Source organism: Oratosquilla oratoria, chromosome 43 (genome assembly GCF_046742065.1).
Source record: "Oratosquilla oratoria isolate Oo_2021 chromosome 43, ASM4674206v1, whole genome shotgun sequence".
Taxonomy (NCBI): Eukaryota; Metazoa; Arthropoda; class Malacostraca; order Stomatopoda; family Squillidae; genus Oratosquilla; species Oratosquilla oratoria.
The window spans coordinates 20,784,998-20,812,873 of record NC_134819.1 but is presented as its reverse complement, the minus strand read 5'-3'; the positions used below and the strand labels follow the sequence as shown (position 1 = coordinate 20,812,873).

General features: G+C 40.0%; 1 protein-coding gene across 5 annotated transcripts; it reads left to right on the top strand.

Annotated features, from left to right (window-relative positions):
• On the top strand, nucleotides 1-23,222 carry LOC143022074 (putative sodium-dependent multivitamin transporter). Of its 5 annotated transcripts, none has more exons than XM_076180022.1 (12): nucleotides 1-19; nucleotides 6,200-6,516; nucleotides 8,532-8,753; nucleotides 9,567-9,690; nucleotides 10,364-10,577; nucleotides 11,429-11,548; nucleotides 14,978-15,128; nucleotides 18,643-18,789; nucleotides 19,098-19,319; nucleotides 21,101-21,360; nucleotides 21,524-21,716; nucleotides 22,102-23,222. In XM_076180022.1, exons 2-12 carry the CDS (start codon nucleotides 6,394-6,396, stop codon nucleotides 22,183-22,185), a joined length of 1,860 nt encoding a protein of 619 aa, XP_076036137.1. In that variant the 5' UTR covers nucleotides 1-19; nucleotides 6,200-6,393; the 3' UTR covers nucleotides 22,186-23,222. The 5 variants fall into 5 exon arrangements, with proteins under 5 accessions (XP_076036137.1, XP_076036135.1, XP_076036139.1 ...); XM_076180020.1 differs by lacking the exon at nucleotides 1-19 and adding an exon at nucleotides 1,428-1,578; XM_076180021.1 differs by lacking the exon at nucleotides 1-19 and adding an exon at nucleotides 1,429-1,568.
• Nucleotides 23,223-27,876: the final 4,654 nt, after the last annotated feature.

Genomic DNA, 27,876 nt, shown 5'->3' with positions numbered 1-27,876 from the left:
CATCAGGTTCCATTGCCAGGTACGGTTACGATATAAAAGTGCAGTGGAAGGTATCAAACTCTGTTTGGCTTTGGTGTGACCTATTATTGACTATGCGGTACAGTTTTGGTCTCCGTCCTATAGAACTGATATCCATTCACTAGAACCAGTACAGAGGAGAATGGCCAGAAATTCATCTTACGAGGACAGGCTTAGGCACCTTAATTAACACTCCCTGGAAAGACTCAGAGTGAGGAGTGAATATAGGTGTTCAAGTGGACCAAGGGCTTTAACAAGGGGGGTGCAGACAAGGTCATCATATTTACAAAGGATTACAAAGGAAAAGTATGCCGACAAGGGACATTTTGGTCCATAAATAGGTCGGATGCGAAATATATATATATATATATATATATATATATATATATATATATATATATATCAGACAATCTCCTTGACATTAGCGCACGGGATTCGAACCCGCTGCATCTGGAAGTAAACTTCCTAGACACACTCGCCTTAGACCGCTCGACCACATCCAGATGCAGCGGGTTCGAATCCCGTGAGCTACTGTCAAGGAGATTGTCTGATTGATGTCGCTGTTCACTAGCGAATTTCTCAAATATATATATATATATATATATATATATATATATATATATATATGTGTGTGTGTGTGTGTGTGTGTGTGTGTGTGTGTGTGTGTGTGTGTGTGTGTGTGTGTGTGTGTATGTGAGGGAGAGAGAGAGAGAGAGAGAGAGAGAGAGAGAGAAATGGGTGGGGAAGGGCAAATGAAGATGTGTTGAGAATAGAGTTTATTGTCCTAACGTTTCGACCAACTTGGTCTTCTTCAGAGGACATGTTGCATTACAAAAGGACCACAAGTCTTATACTCGCAGCGAGGGGGAACCCGGCCAGCTGTGAGCGGATGTGTCAGGTCTTCTCTTCGGCTAATAATTTAATTATCAAGACATTTGCTGTTTTTGACAGGCATTTAAATGTCTGTTAAAAACAGCAAATGTCTTGATAATTAAATAATTTACTTGTGTCAGATTTCATTAGCCACTTTTCAGACCATTGTTGTAGTTTATCTAAGTTTTCTTGAATATCTAATTGGTTATCACTACTCATTATATTCATTATTTCAGTTCCTATTGAGATCGTATTTTCACGAATTAGGACAAGTGATAACAAAAGTCGTTTTATTAGAAAAAAAAAACACATAAAAGTAGAGTCATGAGTAATCGTGGAAACACGTTAATTATAATTTTATAACGTGTTTGCAGGGTTCTTTGTAATATTTATTAACCCGAGACATGATGAAGGTAAATACGCACGTAGTCATATTTTGAGTCACTTTTTCCTTGATTGATTATTTTCTAACTACAGTGATAAGAAAGAGTGTCATATTATCTGATTATGTCGGCACTGTAACATTATTTTGTTTTAGTGATAAAAGTACATATCCTTGAAATTACTACGTTTGTGAAGATTACGCAATACACATGCCGAACATGCCGTTTGTTTATTAAATCAGCTGGGCGCCCAGAAGTCTGGAGAAGAAGCGTCGTCTGCAGGCTGACTTACATGTGAGTGAAGGTAAACCTTATCATTTGATATTGCGTTTTGATCAGTTATTAGTGATAGTGATAAAATATAAGTGAAAGTTGAGGTGCATGTAATTGAAAAAATAGTTGAAGAACGATATTACATATTAGTTTACACTTTCAAACTAGAATCGTTATCGTGTACACCGGTACACGGTAGGCTACTAGTCTGTGCAACGGCAGACCTGCATTTTTGCATGTATGTACACAATAAATAATGAAAAATGTACAACCATACACAAGTTTTGTGAAAATATTCAAGCGTTGAAACAGTCATTCTACACAAACGGAAAGAGTGAAAGTAGCAATTAAGCTTCTCATGCCGGTATTTCAATAGTTCGTCGATTTCGCTCATAACTTGTTAGAATTTTAGCGTAGGGTTCATCCACTCTCTGTTTTTGCTGTGACATGAAAAAATTAAATAGGTTGACCCTAGAGTAAGGAATGTCCTAAATGATAAGCATTGACAAAATCACAGAGTACAGTATTTATTCTCGATAATTCTGCGTTGCATCATTGTTCACGAGTTGATCACGTGTACGTGTTTTGTTTAATATGCAAATTTGGTTCCCCTCTGTAAGATACCCCTTGCCCCCCAGGAATCTGGCCATGGCCACTGGTTCAGCCCATAAGTCACTCAATGAGGAGATTGTGTTGCTGCCTGGAAGGGATCAGTCTAGGGCAGTGTATATAGAGCTTGTTGCCACCCATACTAGAGGTCACGGGTACAAAATTCTCCAACTACATTCAGCCAGGATCTACAGATGTAGGGTTTTTCATTGTAAGATGTTTCGACCATTGGAATGCACTTCCAGATAATGTGGTTTCCCCTACTATTAAGGCATTCAAGAGAGGCTTACATAATTCCTTAGGGGGATTCACTGTACTCACCCACTGATTGACCTGCAACATTCACAATAGTCAATACACCATTAGCACACAGTAATTGAATATATCCTACCCAACATTATTATGCATATGGCATACTTTCCACCCACTACTTACATAGTCACTCTGTTGCTATGTGGTGGTGGGATGGTGTGTCAGCAGTTTTGGGCTGCCCACTTTTATTATTTATTCATTTATTATTATTTTTTAAACTGATTAGGGATAGCCTATCAGGTAAGAATAACCAAGTAAGTTAATGGAAGGATAGTTTGAAAACTTACATAGATACTGAAGTCAGTCAGATGTGCAGTACTATCTGCATGCTATATACCAAAAAGCTTCTTCATAGTTCCTCTTGGATAAAGGTTATCCCTACCCCCCACCCACTGCCTGGGTTAGAATCAATGCAGTAAAACACAGCAGATCCATAGCAGGGCCCCACCACCTCATTTATATGGTGAGCATCCCTCCTTGCCCCCTCAAGTGAAAATAGTGAAAAAAAGTAGAAATCTTTTAGGGCCATAATAATTGAAAGTCCATCCTCAACAATTCCCCACTTGTACTTATCTTTTATCTGCTCCCTCACCTGCTCAACAGACATTCCCCTTTTACTCAATGACCCCTTCACACCCATTCATTCATATTATTCTTGGTCTTCCCCTCAAGTTCATTCCATTCACCTCTGCCTTCTACACTCTATTTCTCAGTCTTTCCTTATTCATTCTTTCCATGTGTCCAAACTATTCCAGTGTTCCTTGATCAATCCATTATGCCACCCCCTACCCAACCCCACTCTCCTCCTTGCCACCTTATTTCTTATTCCATCCATCTTCATCACCCACACCATACTTCTCAAACACTTCATCTCAAACACATTTAGATTTCTCCTGAAATTCCAAGTTTGCCCAATAAAGTTTCATAGGCACAATCACCCCTTCATATAATCTCTACATCCATGCGTAGATAGCTATATCTTATGAGACTTTCAATCCACCAAGACATTTACTTGCTTCCCTCACTATTCAATTTACCTCCAAATCCACTCCATTTACTGCTACATGTGACCCTAAATACTTAAAGCTACCTACCTCCTCCAACCTCTCTCCTTCATGACTTACTTCCAACTTACTGCCACCCTCAACATCTCATCACCTTGCTTTTACTCACATTTTCTTTCAATTTCCTCCTATCACATAATTTTATTAACGTGTTTGCAGGGTTCTTTGTAATATCATATCCCGAGACATGATGAAGGTAAATACTGCCTTAGATTCTCCTCTTACCCAGTTGCAAGTGCAGCATCATCATCAAACAACAATCAGCACACCTTCCACTTCCCTCCAATATCTCTAACTCTCTCCAATCCTCTGTCCGTCACTCTTGCATTTACCTCTCATATCACCCCATATATTGATGAGCCATGGTGACATAACACAATCCTGGTGGAACCCCACCTTCTCTTCAGACCACTCACTCTCACCATTCCCAACCCTGACACAAGCTATAATATACTAATAAAACTTTTTGACTGCCCTTAACAACTTTTCTCCTATGCCATATGTCTGCAGTACCTCCCTCAGTGCCTTTCTGTATACACTGTAATTAACCATCTCTAGATCTATAAGATCTATAAAGGCTCCATAATCATACTTACCTTTTGCCAAAACTTCATGCATATCTACCATACTACAAAAATTTGATCCATGCACTCTACTTTTCCTAAACCAACACTGTTACCAGTTACTATGTTCATCTCCTTATTCTCTCACTGAATGCTCTTCATGCTCCTTAATCCTAGGATGCATAGACCTCTTATAACTTGGTACTTATAGTGCCACTGCTGTATAACATTGTGCAAAAAGGGAAGCTGTGTGTAACTCTTCCTCTACAGGTACATAGCCATTCCATTTCCAAGACTCCTGGGTATGCTTCATTTGGGCTATGCATGGTAATTGGATGCCTTGCAACTCCAGGCTAAATGCCAGGGGATCTTGGAGCAATTGGGGGCCTCGGAGATGTAATATACAGACCAATTGGCATGTGGACATGTCCTGGCATCTGCTAACCCCTAGAGCCCCTGCTGACTAGATACGAGGCAGTCCACCTTCCTCTAGGTGGAAGGGCAGAATCTACTATCCATAGGATCTGCTTAGGACATTGCTGTGGGTGGCAAGTACAAAGCATAGGAAGAGACAAATAACGAACACTGCAAAATCTGTGGGGCTGAGGTGCAACAGCCCCTCCACCACTACCTGCTAGAGTGTAGAGCCACAGGCATTCTTCACCTAGGACTCCACTCACCAGTCACAGCAGCAGAAGTGGCGAAGCACTTCACTGTCTCCCCTTCCGAGGCAACCCTGAACTTTTTGGAGGCACAACCTCCCCTTGGTACCACCTGTGGTTGAGGGGGACCCCCACTCTCTTAGCTCAGGACACCACTGCTAATAATAATAACATTGTGTGAACAACAAACTGTATATATGAACTGTTCTTGACCAGCTGCAAGGTTAAGGTCAAAGCGGATACTAGCCTTGCAGATCCCCCCCCCCCAAAAAAAAAGAAGTACACTGTATATATAAACTTGTTTTGTAATGACTTCTATCGTAAAGACATTCATGTGTACGAGGCTAATGATGGGTACTTGCAAGTGGTGATCTTGTGAGACAGACATCAATGAGAATCATCTCTCAGCAGCTTGTCTTCAAAACCTTTTAATACTTGCATCTCCATTTGGGCCCAAAATATCAGTTAACTTTAACTGTATATCCTCCACCTTTCCTCTCAAGGAGAGTTGAGAACTGACAACTGCACCCCCTCTCCTACTACAGAGGAGCTCTAATATCAGGACTGTAGAGGTCCTAAAGCTGTATAGAAAAAAATTTCTGGTTACTTGATGTTTACTCGTATACAGGTACAAAGTTAAATTGCTTAGAAATATAAAGAAAGTGTATTTGTTCAGGATGGCACAGGGATCCTAGAGGTCCCATCTACAAACATTATAGGTCTCCCCACATCTCCCATAATCTGATCTGATTGGTCTAGTTGCATGAGCATTCAGTATAAGTGAATTCTGGATATTAGAGGTTTTACTATATTATATAGCAGATGGTGTAGAAATAGTTCCACACTAATAGAATGCATTAAACAGTCTAAAATTCCTTTCCAGGGAGATCTGTGGGAGGGCCTAGGTATTGGTAGTCATTTTAGGGTTGTAGGTTTTCAGTGAGAGAAACTAAACTGCAGTTACTATCTCTTGTATGTTTTGGTAACAGTTAAGATTGTATAGATTTACATCCAGTGCCCACATTTCTCTTAATAGAATTTTATAATGCATGTAATGACACCAGTTTTTATATGCAATAGAACCTCGGTTCTTAACCACAATCCATTCTAGAAAACCATTCTATAACCAAGCTGGTCAAGAACTGAAATAAGTTTACTGATCTGGTTGATATATTAGGGTGATATTTTTCCACAAAACTTTGAATTTTGCTCAATTTTCCACTTCTCTTTTTGGGTTGGTGAAGATTAGAGCAAAATATTCTCAAATATTTTGGTGGAGAACTTGGATTTGTTTGGCTTGAGATGTTTGGGAATTGAGGTTCTACTGTACTTGAGAAATGAAATTAAATAATACGAAGTGATTTTTAAAATGCATTAATTTTAGGCTGTAGCTACTGTAATGAGGTGTATTGTTTGCACTTATGAATTCTCGTTCATTTCAGGAAAAAATACTGAATATGAGGATAACGTTTCTTGTTAAGATGTCTTCAGCAGCAAGAACAAGCATTGTGATCACACAAAATCTTGTGAAAGATGCTCTTTCTTAAACAAAATTCCACACCTCCTGATTTATAAGAATCTCTTATTTTTATATATACATAGAATAAACTAGTTGAAAAGGATAAAAGGAAGAATCATGGAACCATCTTCACGTCAATTTGGAAGCATAGACTACTTGGTCTTTTCTGCTATGCTGCTTATCTCAGCTTCCATTGGAATCTATTACCGATTTAGTGGTGGTAGACAGAAGACTTTCAGGGTAAGAATAATTATGATTATCCATCTGCCTGAATTTTATATATATATATATTTTTTTTTGCACTGAATATTTATCAGTTACATGATAGAGAATATTGTTTATACATTGTCAATTTCTTATGAAGGATATTCCGTATGGGAAGACTTTTTTACTAGTTAAATAAAATTGTTTGGCATGAGAGCAAATCTTTATATGTCCAAATTTGTCCTTTTACCTCACAAAAGGAATCAGGATAGTGTAACCTAAACAGTTTCTAAACCCATTACTGAATAAAGGTTCCTCTGAGTTTAATCAAATCTGGCATTAGCCAAAACTATGCTTGTAGCTGAGTTGGAGGAGAGGATGAGACAGTTAGTGGTAGAATTTTGGAGGGTATGAGAGGATTTCTTGTAGGAATTTACCCCTTAGGGCTACAGAGAGTAGGATCCATAGTCCCATCTTTTGTCCAGTTTTAGCTGCCTTTTACAACCCAAGTGGGAAAACTTGATGGCAGTATTCTTTCTTCCCCTACCACAGGAAAGTGGGGGTTAGGCAAAAATGGAAATATATATTCAGGAAAGTGGTACAGGACAGTATTAAGAGTGGGAGGGACAGTTGCAGCTCAATAAAGTAGTATTATTTCTCTACGAGTGGATATTTCCTCTAACACAGACAAAATTATGTGTGGCTCTGGTCTGTAAAGGTGCCCATATAGACCCTAAAGTATCAGCTGCATACCATATAATAATTGGAAATCAAAGACATAGATTAAGTTGGAAACGTACATGAATTTAAGTCTAGGTATGTTAGAAAATTAGAAAATAGGAAATGGGACCCAACAAGCATTGCTCATTTCCTGTATACTACAGTTAGGTAAATGCATTACGATAAATCGAAAAGGTGAAACTCCTTGACATGTTAAAGGAAGGGAGAAGCTTTCCGGCTGTGGGCCGCCATTATGGGCTGAATGAATCTGTGGTCAACATTTAGGAGGACAAAAGTATATAGGGGCAATGGCACCAGTGTCCTTGAACTAGACAGTGAAAAGGGTGGTAACTTTCAGCAGTAAGGCCATTGTAAGGATAGAGTCTGCATTGGGTGTTTGGATCAGTGACTGCAGGAAGAAGAATATCCCACTGGATACCAGCATCATTCGTGAAAAAGTCAGGTAGCTTTATGCCAAGTTTGCTGAAGACACTGATGATGACCATGAAGCAGGACCATCAACTGCATCCTCCACCAAACCAACCCAGTTCAATCAATGCCAGCAAGGGTTGGTTTGACAAATTTCAGAAAAGTTTCAAACTAAAAAGTGTGGCCTTCATGGAGAAGCTGCTGCCAAGGAGTATGTGAATGAGACGTTCAGGATAATCATCTAGGGAGGGGGTTATAATCCTAAACAAGTTTTTAACATGGATGAGATGGGCTTATTTTGGAAACAGATGGTGTCTCACACTTTCATCATGGCCGAGGAAGCCAGAGCCCCTGGATTTATGTCCCACAAAGATCGAGTCATTTTAGTAATGTGTGGGAATGCTGCAGGATTTATGATCAAGCCAGGTCTTATTTATAGGCCAAAAAACTTAAAGGCCCTTAAAAACAAAAATAAAAACCTTCTGCCAGTGTATTGGATGCACAACACCAAATCCTGGATCACGAAATTCCCCACATAAGATTGATTCCACCAGTGCTTTATTCCTGAGGTCAAGCTTTATGTCACAGAACTTGAATTCAAAGTGCTGTTGTTCATGGATAATACAGGTCATGTGCTCAACCTGTTATATAATGGTGCACAAATAGAGTTCTTCCAGCTGAGCACCACATCACTGATACAGCTCATGGATCAAGGTATTATTCACACATTTAAGGCAGTGTATACACGAAACATACTACAGTTGAGGCTATGGACTTGAATGAAATCTACCTTAGACCCTCATGTACTCTATATTGAATATTGTTTTTTTGTACCATAGAATATGTTAAGTACAGCTAATTGCAGGCACTGTTTTATTAATATACAATATATCATTTTTCAGGAGTATATGTTGGCCGACCAAAGTATGTCAGTACTTCCAGTAGCTTTTTCTCTCATGGCTTCCTTTATGTCAGCCATCACATTGTTGGGTGTATCCAAAGAAAATTACATGTTTGGAACCCAGTTCATCACAATAAACTTGGCATACATTATCTCAACACCAATAGTTTGCTACATGTACCTGCCAGTCTTTTTTAGACTTCAAAAGAGTAGTGTGTATGAGGTAAGTTTGAATTCTGTGAACAGTTGTACTTTGTCCAGATTAATTTGGTAAAGAATTTATGTTCTCGTGCCACTCAATAGTTGACACTTGATTATAATGTTTTGTGATTAACTAGTTTTCTGTCACAGTAATGTGTGCATTTATTAAAAAATGTTGTTCATTTATGGGTCCAATCTGGGAACAAGGCAGCAACCTCTCAGGGCTTCACCTCCATGTGGAGGTGGGATTGTGGTGTCCTCTTGCATCTGGGTGGTACTAATTTTGGTGGGAAGTTGGATTCTCCATTGGGCCTCTATCCTTTCCTTGATGGAAGAAAAGCCTTTTAAAGGCAGGATGCAGTAACTCATGGTTCCTGACAGTCATTAGAAACATAGACACTTCACAAACTATACACATTTAAGTAAGATAGGAGTTAAATCTGCTCTAACAACTTTGTACATGAGAAAGTATTATAATTGCCCCTTGAGGACCACAATGGAAATAAGCTTAGGTACATGCTTTTTTGTGTTATCCTTGGCAATTGTAATTGTTATTTCAAACTATGTGTCCTTTTCATTATCTGCACTTCATGTATATTGATTCATTGCCAAATAAACTTATTATTATTATTATAATTATAATTATTTTTATTATTTGTGGATGCCATCAGGTTTTATTCAGCTTGGGATACTCTTAGGATGGAAAAAATTGACAAGTTGTTAATTTTTTTATGTTTCCTACACTACAATTTTTTATATACACTGATTATTTTATTTTTTTGTGTATCTCCACTATGAAAGATATTTATGGTTTTCTAATTTATTTTTATTTCAGTACCTGGAGGAACGATTTGGTCGTGTAACCAGGGTAGCTGCTTCTTTGGCTTTTTCCCTGCAAATGACATTATACATGGGAATTGTTCTTTTTGCCCCAGCTCTTGCACTTTCAGCTGTGACAGGTATGATGAGTATAAATCTGTTGAAATATATGTATACATATACATACATATATATATATATATATATATATATATATATATATATATATATATATATATATGTTTGTATGTGTACACATATACTAATGGCTCTTTTCCCCCTTACAAGGGAGGTAGCCAAAAAAACAAAGGCATAAAAACTACTCACACACATTTCATCCCCATCATACTCCACCCACTTCTCTCCCTCTCATCTTGGCACCTCCTGGATGATGGGTCATCCCTGCATCTCGCGTACTGCCCTGGGTCAGAAGCAGTGTCACAATACACAGCACATCCACAGCAAGGCTGCTTCATTAGATTGGCGACCCCCCCCCCCCTCTCTGTCCCCTCATGCAGAAAAAGTGGCAAATGGTGTGATAAAAATGTGAAGGTGGTAGTGGGAGAGAAACGAATGTATGAGGATTGATTTCAAGGTAGAAGTAGGGAAGCAGATGAGAGATACAAGAAGAAAAGAGGAGAAGCAAAATGGAAGGTGAGGGAGGCAAAGAGGAGGGAAGATGTATACTTATTTTTCATTGTTGGAGGACTGTTGAAAATTTTGTATATAAAATGATTACTGATTCAAACTAATTAAGGAGCTTGTCTTTATGGGTGGAGATATTATGCCTTGATTATATCTTTTGTCTTACAGGCATTTCCCAAACATGGTCCATCGTTGCAGTAGGCGTGGTGTGCACCTTCTACTCATCACTAGGAGGAATGAAGGCGGTTCTCGTCACAGATGTCTTTCAGTCAATCCTTATGTTTGTAGCTGTTTATGCTGTTATAACAAAAGGACTCTATGATCAGGGAATAAAAGACATATTTAGGATTGCCAGTGAAGGCGAAAGAATAGAATTCTTCAAGTAAGTGTGTATTTACCTAGTTGTATTTTACGGGAAGGGGAGCTATGCTCGTGGTGTCCCGTCTTTATATCTTTATATGTTCTTTTACAAAGAATATATATATATATATATATATATATATATATATATATATATATATATATGTATATATATATATATATATATATATATATATATATATATATATATATGATGAAGGTGGAAAAAGAAGTCACGGGTCTAGTTCCGAGTAACTGAGTTTATTCCTGACCGGTTTCGCTCTATGCTTCTTCAGAAGCATAGAGCGAAACCGGTCAGGAATAAACTCAGTTACTCGGAACTAGACCCGTGACTTCTTTTTCCACCTTCATCAACTTGTCACAATGTACCAATATATATATATATATATATGTATATATACATATACATATATATATATATATATAGATATATATTTATACATATATATATATACATACATATATATATATATTTTATGTTCTCAATCTCCAATCCCCAGCCCACCACCCTTCTATTTACATCCTTTACCACCCCATTCATGTACCCATGTAACAACCATGGTGACATTACACAACCTAGGTGCAACACCTACTTCACCTCAATCCACTCCTCACCATTTCCAACCCTAACACAAGCTCTGCAATTCTTGTGCTTTTCACTGCCCTTCACCTTTTCTTCTCTCATTTCCATTTCGTCTACCTTAAATGGGTGTGTATCTATGATATATATATATATATATATATATATATATATATATATATATATATATATATATATATATATATATATATATATATATATATATATAAATACATTATTTTTATCACCATTATTATGTTTTAAATTTGCAGCATATCTCCTGATCCTCGTGAACGCCACACAATATGGAGCCTTGGTATTGGTGGAATATTTACATATTGCTCATTATATGGTGTAAACCAAGCACAAGTCCAGCGTCTTCTTACCTTAAGGTAAGTTCCCAATATTTTAGTGTGATTAGAGTAAAACAGGTGAGGATGGTATCTCCCATGATTAGCCACCTAGCTTTGTAGGTTGTTAGTGAGCTTACACTGCCTGTAGAAACTGAACATACCTCTAGGCTGATGTCCACCTCTCCAGGTATGTTGTGGTTGTGTTTGTGTACTGCCAGAACTGGGGGTGGGGAGTGGGATGAGAGGCTTGGCCTTCCTCCAGACTCTCTGGGGGAAGAGGAACCACTGCCTCACCACCTCTGTGGTGTCCCTTTAAATCAATTCCCGCCAGGGAAGTTTCTGCTTAAAGTGAGGTTGGGACTGAGACTGACAATATATTTAGTCAGTGTCAAAACTTTCCTCCAGCTGTCTAACAGTAACTTCATTCTTCTTCTTACTAACCCAGTCTTCCAGTAATAGTATGTGATGGTGGAGGCAAGAAATGATTTTAGAAAGCCCTTAGTTACACTCCGCACATCAGGTTGTACAGACTTTGTGGTCATCGTGCACTGGGTTTAATGCCTGGCAGCACCCTGCATAGCTGAGCACCCCTTTTCAGGACCTGCTCGTCTCATCCTAGATGGGGACAAGGCTGGAAAAGATCCTTAAACATCCCCCTGCACCTTCACTTGTCTGGGGAACCACCCTCAACAAAGTCACCCTCAACTGTAGCATGAATGTAGACAACATAACAAGAAAGGAACAGCTGTACTCCCAAGTCCCTCTGCAGTATCCTCACCCTACTCCATGGCACCTCCCCATGAATGGAATGATAAGGTCTCTCTCCACATCCAGAAATAATCTACTGTGACAGTGTAGAGATCGTTGCACCCCTCCTCCTCTTCATTGTGGAATATTATCACTTCTGCTAATGAAAAGTTAACCTAGAGTTACATCTATTGACCATTGCTCCATAATCACTAGGCAACATTACATTTCCTGGACTTGCCCTGTTCTACTATGACACCTCCCCATGAATGGAATGATGAGGTCTCTCTCTGGACCCAGAACCAATCTACTATTCTACTGTGACAGTGCAGAGGTAATTGCACCCCTTCTTCTCTTCATTGTGAGAAATTATCACTTCTACTAATGAAAACAAATTACCTTAGAGTTGCATCCATTAATCACTGGTCCACTCTGTTATTGAATTTGACCAACCCAACTCCCAACTCATCTACACATAGGATACTTGAAGCATAATGTAAGGTGTTACCCATGCTCATATTTCTATTTTACTTACTATAACTTTGGACACACCAAGGAATGATGTTACTCTTCAGGCCACACACAGTTCTTTATGTCTAAACTCAACTGGGTTCAAAATAACGCTGCATCCTCTTCAGAGTTAGTATTTCATTGGCAGTGACCAGTGTTTCTGTCCTTGGGGATAATGTTGTCCTGAGTAGGTGGAGTCATAGAAGTGTTAAAGGAAAAGTTTAAGGAAGGTAGTAGAAAGGATAGTGCAAGTTAAAGGGTGATCAACATTCTTTTTTGAGAACAGTTTCCTATCAAAAAAAGAATACTGTGTGACTGGTTAATAGGAAGTCACAGTTCATAAAGTATTGACTACCTCAGTTGGGCTGAGGTTGTCAAAGTGGTCAGGTCATGGAGGGATAAGCTGTCCTAAATGTAGAACAGAGAGATGGCAAGTTGTTGTATTTACAGTGGACAATATTGAAGTGCTACCATATCTATGCATTAGAATTGTAGCCTTAAAGGAGGCTGTTGTGAGCCTTAGAGAGGAGAATAAAGTTCTTCTCTTTGAGGCCCAAAATATGCATTACAGACTGTGGTTGAAACCAAATGATAGTGTGTAGAAAATGATGACCAGCAAAGCATGGGGAGATGGAAGAAAGCCCTCACCAGGCCCATTTGAGTGGAAGAACTCATCCCAAGCTCTTACAGGACTTCAGCAAGGGACAATGGGCTACCAACAAGGGATGATGGAGGTGCAATAGGAGAAGAGGAGGGCATTTACTAAATCCTTGCCCACAGGTAAAATATTGGTTGTATGGGATAACCAGAGGAGATATTTAGATAGGGCCTTTTGTGACAAAGATAAGATCCATAGGACACAGGTGTGTTTTACCAGGTTAGGGATTGGTGATATTAGTGATAGGATCAAAGCATGCATGGTTGGTGAGGGGGCCAGGCTCATTGTCTGCCACATTGCAGGGGGAATGGTGTCGGAAAGTTAGGCAGTGAAGAATAGTTTGCACGGTTCTAGGGAGTGTTAGACAAAATTAGGGAAAAGGTTGGGGTTCCTATTGTATATGGAGTCCTTCTGAGGCATAAAGTTGGCAGCATGTGGCATTCCAGGGCTGTTACAATGAATTGAACTAGCAAATCATTGTAAGGCCACTGGATAGGCTTTTGTTGACATTTGGGATCACTTTTATGGCAAGAATTATCTAAATACTGTACAAAGGATAGGGTACACTTGTCACCCAAAAGATTTTGGCTCCTAGCTAAATCCCTTGAGTGAGAGGGAGGCATCCTGCAGGTTTTTTCAGGTAGAATATGTAGGGGTTGGGGCAAAAGCATAAAAAGATTGTTTAGACAAGGAAAACAGCTTAGAGAGGGACTGTGAAAAGAATCACATAAACAGGTGGAGGTAGGGTAATCTCCATGTATTCTTATTCCCATTAAATACATAAAGTTTTCATGAATTTTCTTTTGTCCTTAAATCTTTGTTCTTGTTTTTCACACTCCTAATATCTCTTAATTTTCTTTCTTTCATCATGAACAATATCTTCTTTATCTCTTGTTGACAGATTAATTGTTCCAACTCTACAGTGTTTAGGTCACTAAAGGAGATAGATTGCATTGATAGAAGAGATCTGATTAAAGACGGGATGGCTTTAAGAGGTCATGGAAGTAAATTAAGAAAGACCACATGCCTAAGGGATATGAAGAAATACAGTTTTCCATACAGATGCATAAATATGTGGAATAACTTAGGAGGTGATATAGTCCAAGCTCAAACAATACACAAGTTCAAATCTAAATATGATAATTGGAAGTGAAGGATATAGATTAAGTTGGAACTGTACATGAATTCTAGTCTCGTTATGTTAGAAAATTAGAGAATAGGAGACAAGACCCAATGAGCTTTGCTCCTTTCCTGTATACTACAATTAGGTAAATATTGCTAGAGATGCACATGGAGTCTGATGGGCTGCAGCAGAGGACAATGCATGTTGTACATGGGAGAGAAGAATCATCATCTATTTTTGGCTTGCTTTCTAATTCATGCTCATATGTTAAAGCAAGTTTTTATTGATATGCTCATCTTACAAATTGCTTGTATACAAAGTCATATGCCAAGGAACTGTTGTATCTATTTTCTTGCATCTTTTGTGATTTTTTTTCATCAAATGATTATTCCATATAATTTGTGATAAGCATTTTACTTTTTTCCCCCAGGTCATTAGAAAGAGCTCAAGCTGCCCTTTGGATTCAGTGGCCAATTCTCACTGTGCTGAGCTTATCAACTTCATTTGCAGGCCTTGTTCTGTATGCACACTATCATGGGTGTGATCCCCTCAAAAGTCACATGATCACAAATACTGATCAGGTATGTTGTCTTAAAGATATTGGTAATGATAGCTAGTGATAGTCAGTCAGTTCTTTGTTCTGGGTCTCTCTTACAAGAAACTCATGGTTCCTAAGTAACCAGTAATGACCACTGGGTAGACCTATAAGTTACTCGAGGAAGAAATATGGTCTTGTCTAGGGATTGTTAGAGTTGGACTTTGTAAATCCAGGTGCTCTGTGTCTGAGTGGTGGTAACTTCATTGGCACTCCCAGATCCTCACCTATTTTCCTAATTTTTCACATAAGGAGGTCAGTATCTTTTCCTTTCTCTTCTTCTTTACCTGCCAATATATAAACCAACCCAGGCCCATATGCATGCCCCATATGCACAAAACCTAATAATTATGCACTAGCATCAATCAAATGCAACACATGACACAAGTGGTTATTAAAGAAAAAGGAGAAAAATGGGAGATAAGCCAGCTGTTGTTTGCTGATGACACTGCACTTTTAGAGGATCAGAGGAGGGATTAAGAATGTTAGTGATGGAGTTTGGGAAGGTGTGCAAGAGAAGGAAGTTTAAGATAAATGTGGGTAAAAGTAGGGTGATGAGATGCACAAGGGGAGAGGATGGCAGCAAATTGAAAGTGAGTATTAAGGGAGAGACTGGGGAAAGTGGATAGTTTTAGATCCTTGGGTGCAAATATGGCAGGAAAGACAGGAGTGGAGGTGGAATGTAGATTGAGAGAAGCAGGGAGAAGCCTTGGGAGATTAAAAAGTGTAATGAGAAATAGACATTTGGGAATGGATGCTAAGAGGAGATTGTATGAAGGAGTGATTGCTGATTGCTCTGTATGGGGCAGAAACATGGAACATAAGAGGAAGAGTTTAATGTGTTTGAGATGAAATGCCTGAGAAGTATGGTAGGTGTTACTAGGCTGGATAGAGTGAGAAATAAGGAAGAGAGTGGGGAGTGGAAAGGGAGTTGTTGTTGTTGTTGTTGTTGTCATTCCCTAGACTGTCTGTCCGAGCAGTCCCGTCTCCCCAAGGAATGCCACAGCCAAAACTGGGTTTTCCCACAAATCCTTTATAGAGTGTATGTTGTGTTGTTTACGTGCATGATTGTGTATAATGCAGTCTTCCATTATGTGTTGTATGGTATGGGGTGAAGTGTTACATCCTGGTCAGCTGTTCACAATGCGGTCATCCAGCCTCTTCTGGTAGCTTAGAAGTGCTGGTCTACGCAGGTGGCACTGATCCCCAAGAGGAGCTACGACTGCCTTGGGGAGTACCACAATCCTGGAAAGGGAGTTGAGAGATGGGGTTAATGAAAGAGTATTGGGATGGTTTGGACACATGGAAAGAATGAGGGAAGAAAGATTAGTAAAAAAAGGTGTGGAAGGTGAAGGTGGAAGGAGTGAACATGAGTGGGCAACCAAGGATGAGATGGATGGATGGGGTAAAAGGGGCATTGGGAAAGAGGGGAATGTCTGTTGAGGAAGAATGAGAGAGGATAGAAAATAGGGGTGAGTGGAAAATGGTTGTGTATAGATTATGCTGTGATGCATGGGAGTGGGTGGGGGATGGGGTGTGTGAGGGAGTATGTGTGAATGATATTTTGACACAGCCCAAAGGGATTTCTCCCCATCTTCTCTTTTTCTGCACAAGGGGATGGAGAGGAGGTGTCGCTGATTAAATGAAGCGACCTTGCTGTGGATATGCTGTGTCTTGCCACATTGCTTCTGACCTAGGACAGTGGGCAAGATGCAGGGATGAACCATCATCCAGGAGCCAAGAAAAGAGGGAGGGATGTGTGGTGAATGGGAGTGGAATATGTCGGGATGAAATGGGTGGGAGTGGATTTATGCCTTTGACTTTGGCTACCTCCCATGTATGATAAATATACATATATATATATATATATATATGAGGAGCCGCGTGCTGTAGGGGCTCAAGCGCCAGTTCCCGCGATTTCAGGTTTTTGCATGTTCTGGGTGCTCCATCTCTTCTAGATCATGGGGCAATAGACTGGGATAGGATTCTCTACCTTATTCCCACTGTATCGAGGGGTTAGAGTTGCATACTGAAGGGAGAGTGAGGTAGACGTGCATGAGGGGCCGGACGACATCCTCGATTACTAATCCCCCCCCCACCTTATTCAAGTTACGTGGGCACAACATCTTCCCTGGAATGGTGAGTGTGACTAATATTGTGTGAATTTCATGTATTTATTGCGATTTGTCTCTGTCTGGTAAAAAAACAAGTAAAAAAAAAAAAACACGTAATTTAAAATAATAATTAAAAATAATTACATACATACATACATACATATACCAAGGCTTTTTCCCCCTTTCAAGGGAGGTAGCCAATGGATAATGAAATTCATACTATATTACATATTTTATACATGTATTTACCTTCCATTTTGAATGTTTATTTACATGCCACACATATTGGGAATATTGGGAATCGTACATAGGTGTGCATAAATTTGCATATTTCAATAATAATATGCAACAAAAAAATAATGAAAAACACATAGCAAAAAAGATCTGTTCGAAAGCTTTCAAATGATATATTAGTTTGATTTTTACGTGTAAATAATGTCCGTAATATGTACCCATACTTTAACGCTTAATTACTCGGAATTCCTAATTTGGCGCTTGAGCCCCTACAGCACGCGGCTCCTCATATATGTATATGTATATATGTATATATATGTATATGTTTATATATGTATATATATATATATATATATATATATATATATATATATACACATATACACACACACACACACACATATACATATATACACATATACATATATATACCAAAGGGTTTTTTCCCCTTACAAGGGAGGTAGCCAAAAAACAAAGGCATAAAATCCACTACCACCCATTCCTTCCCCACATACTCCACTCCCATCCATCCTCCTCCCTACCTCTTATCTTGGCTCCTGGATGATGGGTCATCCCTGATCTTGCCCACTGCTCTGGGTCAGAAGCAGTGTTGCAAGATACAGCACATCCACAGCAAGGCCTCTTCATTAAATTGGTGATCCCCCTCTCCGTCCCCTCATACAGAAATGGAGAAGACGGGGAGAAATCCCTTTGGGCTGCATCAATTTATTTTTCACACATACTCCCTCACCCCCCATCCCCCATCCCCCTACCCACTCCCCCTCATGTATCACAGCATCATCCATACACAACCATTCTCCATTCACCCCTATCTTCTGTCCTCTCCCATCCTTTCTCAACAGACATTCCCCTCTTTCACAATGACCCTTTTACCCCATCCATCCATCTCATCCTTGGTCGCCCCCCCATGTTCACTCCTTCCACCTCTGCTTTCCACACCTCTTTTACTAATCTTTCTTCACTCATTCCATGTGTCCAAACCATCCCAATACTCTTTCATCAACCCTATCTCCCAACTACTTTTTCACTCCCATTCCCCTCCTCACCTCCTCGTTTCTCACTCTATCCAGCCTAGTAATCCCTACCATGCTTCTCAGGCACCTCATCTCAAACACATTTTTTTTTTTCCAGCTTCTTCCATTGTATGTGGTAGAGACAATGGGGAATCTTCCTGGAGTAGCAGGACTCTTTGTTTCTGGGATTTTCAGCGGCTCATTGTCCACAGTTTCATCTGCTCTTAACTCATTAGCAGCTGTCACAGTACAGGACTATATTGGGGTATGTAAATTCTGAGGATTATTAAAGGTTGCATAAGAATTACCAATGTTCATATTAATATCAGTAGTATGTTGATTGAGTTTTGTTTGAGTATTGATATCATGGTTTAGGTTAAAGTTAATGGTATATTTTCATATGATTTTTATTTTAAGAAATTATTATACTGTGTTATTTTGAAGGTATAATGTAAGCATTATATTAATGCACATAAGATGATTACAAACTACAGGACTGTATATAACTATAATTCTTTATGTAATTTAATTTAATTTACTTTTTTTTTTTAATTATTTATTTATTTTTTGTAGCCCTTGCTGAAAAAGAATGGTCCACTTACTGATACAAGTTCTACACGCCTCAGCAAAGTGTTGGTGATAATATATGGTGTCATATGCATAGGAATAGCATTTCTAACTCAATTTGCTGGCACAGGAGTTCTACAAGCATCACTTACTATATTTGGTGCTGTTGGGGGTCCCTTGTTGGCAATCTTTACACTTGGTATGATTTGCTGCAGAGCTAACCAGAAGGTAAGGGAAGATTGTTCACTGCACCTGGTCTGAGTAAAGTAATTTCTTTTTAGATGAATTGTATATATATCTGCCTGGGTCAGAAACAGTGCAGCAAGACACAATACATTCACAGCAAGGCCGCTTTGCTTAATCAGCAATCCCCTTTCTCCATCCCCTCATGCAGAAAATGGAGAAGATCGGGAAAATCCCTTCGGGCCGCGTCAGAGTATTATCCATATATAGCCATTCTTCTCTCACCCCTGCCTTCTCCTTTCCTTGTTCAACAGTCATTCCCCTTTCATCCCATTCATTCATCGACTGAGGATGAGATGGATGGATGGGTGATTGGGGCTTTGAACAAGAGGGGAATGACTGTTGAACAAGGAAGGGAGAAGGCAGGGGTTAGGAGTGAGTGGAGAATAGCTGTGTATGGATAATACTTTGACACAACCCAAAGGGATTTTTACCAGTCTTCTCTTATTTACAGCATGAGGGGAGGAAGAGGGGGGGAGTCACCAGTTAAGTGAAGCAGCCATGCTATGGATGCACTGTGTCTTGCTGCATTACTTTTGACCCAGACAGTCATTAATGGACTATGTAGTGGTACATACATACATACATATACCAAGGCTTTTTCCCCCTTTCAAGGGAGGTAGCCAAAAAGGGAAAGGTAGTGGTATCCAAAGAAAAGATATAAAGAGTTCTGGATGTCCATGCTTTTGTGGTGGAAGGTAAGTTGAGAGTGGAGGATAGGTGGAGAAAGAGGAAAAGGGCAGAAGGTATAGGGAGGGAGGGAGAGATTGTGGCAGTAGGAGGCACTTTTATCTTCCCCCTCCCTCTCTCTTCCCCCTCCTTTCCTCTTCTCTCTTCCCCCTCCCTCTCTCTTCCCCCTCCCTCTCTCTTCCCCATCCCTCCATCTTCCCCTCCCTCCTCCTTCCCCCTCCCTCCTTCTTTCCCCTCCCTCCCCCTTCCCCCTCCCTCCCCCTTCCCCCTCCCTCCCCCTCCCCCTTCCCCTCCCTCCCCCTCCCTCCCCCTTCCCCTTCCCCTCCCCCTCCCTTCCTCCTCCCTCCCCCCTTCCTCCTCCCTCCCCCTTCCCCTCCCTCCCTCTTCCCCCTCCCTCCCTCTTCCCCCTCCCTCCCTCTTCCCCCTCCGTCCCTCTTTCCCTCCCTCCCTCTTCCCCTCCCTCCCTCTTCCCCTCCCTCCCTCTTCCCCTCCCTCCCTCTTCCCCTCCCTCCCTCTTCCCCTCCCTCCCTCTTCCCCTCCCTCCCTCTTCCCCTCCCTCCCTCTTCCTCTCCCTCCCTCTTCCTCCCCCTCCCTCTTCCTCCCCCTCCCTCTTCCTCCTCCCTCTCTCCCCCTCTCTCTCCTCTTTCTCTTATCTCTCATTTCTCTTTTTTTCTTTTCTCTCTCTCCTCTCTCTTTCTCTTTTCTCTCTCACTCCACTCTTTCTCTTTTCTCTCTCTCTGTCTCTCTCTCCCTCCCTCCCTCCCTCCTTCCCCCCCTCCCTCCCCCCCTCCCTCCCACCATCCATCCTCCTCTCCCCTTCCCTTTCATCCGCCCTCCTCCTCTCCCCTCCCTGCTTCCCTCCATCTTTTGTGCTATGGCTTGCAAAATAAAGTGGCAAGGCTTGTGACAGGAATGCCCTCACTTCTTTCACTTCCATCACACACTCATCACTGTGGCACTTTCCCTCTTGAACCAAGCGAAAATTGCACGTTGTGATAACTGAATGTTTTTTTTATTTAATTTTATTTTAATTTGTTTATTTTTCATTTTTTATTTAATTTTATTTTTTATTTCAGGGTGCCATGTCGGGATTAATTGTGGGCCTGATATTTACGATGTGGATTGGGTTTGGTAAACCCAAGCCACCACCCCCTGTCAAACCAACATCTGTGGAGAAGTGTTTGTCTAATGCCACAGATGGATTAGAAGGAAATGGCACTTTAGTTTTTGCAACTGATGCCCCAGTGACTGAAGTACTGATTATGAATGATTTAATGAATGAAACTAGTGTTTTTACCAATCATACAATTGTTGACAATATGGAAAGGGATGAAAGGTAAAGATGGAATTTGCCAATTGTTTTATAATTTGAAAAATTTGTAATAGAAATTTGTTTTCACTGTAGTATTATAAGAGCATTCTGTGAATGAACGAAACCATATTGAAGGACACGTTAAATTCAGATAGTTGTATTTTGTTTATAATACCTAAAATTTCAGGAGATCGTTCCTTCACAACCTATATGCAGTATCCTACATGTGGATAGGAGCCATTGGTTTCTTCATCACTTTTGTTTTGGGTTTTGTGGTTAGCCTTGCCACAGGAGGGAATAGAATTCATAAGGAAGAACTTTATGCCACTTTCCTGACCAAAGCCAGAAATGAGATGGCTGAGGAAGATTTAATAAAAGAGGTTTGTACAAAGTCAAAGTACAAGACTGCTGATAGTTTTAGCTTTTCATGGAACATTGAACAGTGATTCTCTCTGTCTCTCTCTCTCTCTCTCCCTCCCACTCACTCCCTCTCTCCCATTCTCTGTCTCTCTGTCTTGCTCTCTCTCTTTCTTTGTCTCTCTCTCTCTCCCTCCCACTCACTCCCTCTCTCCCCTTCTCTCCCTCCCACTCTCCCATTCTCTCTCTTAGTCGATCTCTCTCTCACTCTCTATCTCTCTTTCTCTGTCTCTATCTCTATCTCTCTCTATTTCTTTCTCTTGTGAATGTTCATTATGTGTGTTATTTTGTTAACCAGTTTTATTATCTGCAAAATATTAAGTAAGGCTGTTGCATTTTCTTTTCCAGCACAACGCTAATCGGGTTGATCTGTCACCACTCACAGAAATGCTTTCTGTGGTGGATGAAGATGCAGAAGTAACACACATGTAATCATATTAAGTATGTGTACTTGCTCAGCAATTACAATGGTGCAATAGGAATATCTTACTTAAACTTTTGATACTGTTTTGCTATAAATGCGCTACATAAGGGTACGTATATACCGGTGACCTTTCCCTCCTTTATAACCTGGTAGCAAAGTCAGAGCATCCCATGGTACTTCAGAGGAGAGAAATACATACATGGGAGTCCCATTCTCCTCATTCCACTCCATCTAACCATGTTGTACTACATAGGTGGTAGCATTCTTATCCTCCCATGGGAAGCAGAAAAAAAAAGGTGTCCTAGGAGTGGTATAGGATAGATTTAAGAACAGCCGAAATAAAGGATGGGGGAAGTAGAAAAATGACTTGGCATTCTTCTTTGAGTGGAGATTTGTCTTCAAACATAGAAGAATGCTCTATGACGTAAGGGTGTCACTAAATTCCCTAAAGTATTGATTGCACATAAGTATGAAGCATGAAGCTGTCAGATAAGGAAATGGTATTTATTATATGAATGGTGGAGAAAGAAATTAACTTGTAATTGGTTTTGTATACTAGACACTGTTTCAGGATGTAGTAAAATTTTTACCTCAACACATGGAAAATAGTCTTTCTTGTGGAGTTGAAGAGAACATGTTCCAAAATGAATTTGTATGTAAGCATATGAATAGAATAATAATAGTAATTTCCTCAAGTTTCACTGACTAACCTGTAGTCTCAGTGTAGTCTCAAGGTGTAGTCTAACAGCATGTAATCATGTGAATAGAATAATAATGATAATTTTCACAAGTTCCACTGACTAACCTGTAGTCTCACAGTGGCCATACTGTTGTCTGTTGTATTAGCACGAGACTGTTTTTGTTTACTTATAATAGTTGGAGGGGAGCAGTCATCAGTTGTCAGCTCTCCTTACATGAGAAGGTGGAGGAAAGACAGTAGCCATAATGAAAATGTATACATTTTTGATACAAACAAAAAATACTACATTTGTGTATATTTTGTGTTTGTGATGCCTGTAAGTAAAAAGTTGGAGGAGCCAATGAACTCATGTGTTCAGATTATCCTTCTTTCTACCATTTGCCCTTCCTGCTACCCTCGGTAAGCTATGCACACTTAGAGTAGAATATCCATGTTGGACTACATGTCAGAAGGATTAATGATGATGATATGGTTTAACATCACACATTCCCCCCTCTCGGGAGGCTAGGACAGTGCCCCTCACAGAGGGCTTTGTAGCATGGAATTTAATGAACCATGCCATTGGTTCAACTTCGCTGGTGGTAGGATTTGAACCACCCTCACCTCGACCTTGGCCGCAAGTAACGACACCCTAACCCGCTCAGCCAGTGAGCTTCCAGAAGGATTAATGGGGTTAGTAAAAGTCTGGAGTACAATACTTTGGGTATTAAACATTTCATCAAAGACCATAAAGTCCTGGTGTGGTAGATGCACATGCCTGAGTCCCATGAAGTGTTTTGATGGTTACTTTATACAGATAGCAATGTCTAACTCTGTTGATCTTCAACACACTGTATTGCATCGGCCTGTCTTTAGCAAGCACTTGCTCAAGTGATGCTTCTGCAGTGAGGTTCTTTTGACATGAGAATGTCCTGTCTGAGTGTGAGAAGGCTGGGCAGTGCAGTCATGAGTGTTGACTTCAATGAAATACAGAATACAAGGATACAGTGGTATTAATATATATATATCTTATAGTGATGATTTTTCATTTTTGTACCAAGTTTGATCTCCTGTAACTCCACTCATACTGCACAGAATGGATTGAAACAGGCTAATCATTAGGAGTAAACCCATGCTTTGACTGTATTACAATATGGTATGTCTCTGGTATATGAAGTTGGTAACTTAAAGGTGACAAGATAATGCATTAACAACTTCAAACATGCAGCAGTGGCATTACACCACAGGGAAGATGCTGTTATGGGAGGATTCAGTATCATGTCATTCTTAAGAATATTACCCATCCTTTGTGTAGTCTTTCTTTAGTCACCAATGCCTGGTTTCCATTACATTAAGAATTTTTACATTTCCATTGTGGCTACTGTACCAATTTAATGGAGGTCTCCAGGTTTGGAGAATGGGTGTTAGCACTTCAAGACTGCACCTTTAGATGGAGGTAAAGGTATTGATGAATTTTGATAAAAGGTGGTAGGGAGAGGATTCTCTTTGATCACCAATTAACAGGACCACTACATGCAGATACACCTAACCCTCTATATTTTCTGGGGTTATAGAATGTAGATCTCCACAAATGTGGAGTTTCCATGAATATTTTCAAATCCCATAGACCTATGCCATGTACAAAGAAATCCCACCAGAAGGCACCTAAATGATTTTCAACACCTTAAAACAACTGAAACTGAAAAAAAAATGTTCAATACAAAATAATGATTGGTAAGGTTATAACAGTTTCTAGTGAACTTACCATAGAAGTGTGTCACAGTTCTGGCATGATAGTCAAAAGTCTCAATTCAGCCATAAATAGGACAATTTCTATCAATACACACATAGTGTGTAGTTTCCCCTTAATATGGGATTTCCTGTTCACCAGGGAGAAACAAAGGTACAAAATTCCTTTATTTACTTCTAATGTGTAAATGTATACGTAGTGAGGGTGAAGGTGCGTTTGTATGAGACTGGCACGCAACCCTCTAATATAGGCATGTGCAGGTGCCATATGCACAAGTATTACATATCAATAAAAGTTAACTTGTTCTAGATTCTCCTATTTGCCTCTCCTCACACATTTAGTTAATTTTTATTTTGTATGAGAAAGGTGTACAAACACTTATCAGCTACCTAAATCTTACCCACTTGGTTCTACAGTTGTGAGCATACTGGCATTACTACTGGGTGCCATCTTCATCTGTGCATTCTTTTGCTTTGTATTCTGGGGTGACTGCACAGGATTTGAAGCCTTTGTCTTGGAGTACATCTCTGACAACCTTCTTTTAGTGTATGTAGTATTCCTGTATCCTAGCTATTTTCATGTCATTCTTCTGACACATGACGATAATCCATTTGAAGTATACAATGACACATGACAAGTGACTTAAACTGATACAGCCAATACGTTGTTATTAATGTTATTAATAGATCTCTCCGTGAGGAAATTTTGAATCGTTATCTGTGCCGTATTAGTGTGGGGTAGTTTCTATGTCACCAGCTTATAGTAAGAGGAGTGGAACAGTTGCCAATTGTGAGCTCTCCTTATGTGGAGTGGTGAGGGAAATACACTGAAGTTGATAGAGATATCCTGGGCCCAGTTCAGGGACTGAGTGTCAGCCCTGCAAGGTTGCATCTCCAGATGGAGGTTGAAGTAGACAAGTTGTTGTTGTCGTTCCCTAGACTGTCTGTCCGAGCAGTCCTGTCTCCCCAAGGAATGCTACAGCCGAAACTGGGTTTTCCCACAAATCCTTTATAGAGTGTATGTTGTGTTGTTTGCGTGCATGATTGTGTATAATGCAGTCTTCCATTATGTGTTGTATGGTATGGGGTGAAGTGTTACATCCTGGGCAGCTGTTCACAATGTGGTCATCCAGCCTCTTCTGGTAGCTTAGAAGTGCTGGGTGGTGGTTCTGAAGATAGGCTGCAGAGAGATGTCCATCTCTTCGGACCACATTTTGCAGGTACTTGTCATTGGTCCCTAGAGACAACTATTTGTTTAGTGACACATATCTATATTTAGATGTTGAGTGGGACCAGCTCTTATGTGTTGGAGATTCAAATAGTGATGGTGTTGTGCTCTAATAGAGGATGTAAGAAGCCAATATGTAAAGAAAGATAATAAAGCAAAGAAATAACGAGTTTATGTAGACCCCCGCTGTGCAGTGAAGAGAAAAAAGTAAGATACAGTGGCAGTGAAGAGAAAAATTAAAATGCACTGGTAACAAGTGTCATAATGCAGTGGCAGTGAGGTACAATGGAAATGCAGTGAAGTGAAATAGTATCAAAATAATATGAAGAAAAGAGGAAGAAAGTAAAGTCAAGATGCCCAAGGTAAGCATTCCAATAGTTAGTGAACCCCTTCAGCTGAAAAGAGGCAGTGTATAGATTTTCAGTGTGGATGAAATGGCAATTGGATTCATGAACAACCAACAGAAATCAGCCTTAGTACATATCTGAGATTCAGAATTCTGATATATGTACCATGACCAAGCAACCTCACCCAAAATTTATGCAGCAACATTCATATGTTAATTGTTTCCTTGAGTTTTACTAAATGGAAAACCTGTAACTCCACAGTCACTGGTAGTAGTCCTGGGCCTTACCACAGGTCTCTCTGGGAATTTTCTTTTGACTGTTGTAAGTGTTAGTCACCATTTGTGAGCTCTCTGTGTTAAAAAAGAAATACAGGTGAGAGAGAGCTTGGGCTCAGTCCAGAGACTAAGGTGTCAGACATCCTGGTGGAGGTGAGAATGTTGATGGGTCTTGAAGACGAGCAGATTTGTTTTCCATCTTGCTAGACCAACACATGCAGGTACCTCTCATTGGTCCCATACTCATATATATAGACTTATATTTCTAACCCTAAAAGAATATGGCATTCAAGTACTACCAACTATGCCAATTATGCAAGGGAAAGAATAAAACTATGGCCTACTTTATATTGAGGCTAAAGGAGAAAGAAGTATTTTGGGAATACAAAAAAAAAAGGGGGGGGGGGAAGAAGGGACTAGTGCCTTGTCAGATGCACAGACCCAAAATTGCATAACATTTTACTGAGAAAAACAAATCCTGTACTGGACATTGAAAAACTAGTCTTATGAAAATACAGAATAACATTTCATCACCACTTGCACTGCAACTGAAAGTCATGGAATTAATGTAGTGATACATTATATGTCAGGGAATAGAATCTGATGCTGAGTGGTTCGGTTTTGTTCTTTTGTGGGTTCCTTCTATGGTTTCTTGAGATGGTGGAGTCTGCCCACTGGCGAATCTGAGGAGCTTGTTTTGAAAGCTTTGTAGTTTCTGAAGTTGGATTTTGGATAATGTGTTGAGAGGGACAGGTGGATATTCTATCATGGGCCTTACTAAGGCTTTGCATAGGTGGATCTTGGCTTTCTCTATCATTGCTTTATTTATTATATATATTTTATTATTATTATTATTTCAGAATGTCTGAAAAAGGGAGGTTCAGTGATGGTGGACAGGTTGGTGAGGTTATTTAATGTTTGATGGAGAGAGGGTAGAGTACCGGAGGACTGGAGAAGTGCCTGTATAGTTCCTCTTTACAAGGGAAAAGGGGACAAGTGTGAATGTAGTAGTTTCAGAGGGATTAGCCTGTTAAGTGTAGTAGGGAAGGCTTATGGGAGGATCTTGATTGAGAGGATTAGGAGAGGAACAGAAGGAGTAATTGGTGAGAAACAGTGTGGATTTAGGACAGGCAGAGGTTGTGTAGATCAGATCTTTGTGGTAAGACAGATATGTGAGAAAGCTATAGGAAAGGGGAAGGATGTTTTTTGGGCTTTTATGGATCTGGAAAAGGCTTATGATAGGGTAGACAGAAAGGCACTGTGGGAGGTTATGCAGATTTATGGGATAGGAGGAAAGCTTTTGGGAGCTGTCAAGAGTTTTTATGAGAGTAGTAGAGCTTGTGTCAGGATTAGAAATGGAGAGAGTGAGTGGTTTGAAGTAAAGGTGGGACTGCGTCAAGGATGCGTTATGTCGCCCTGGC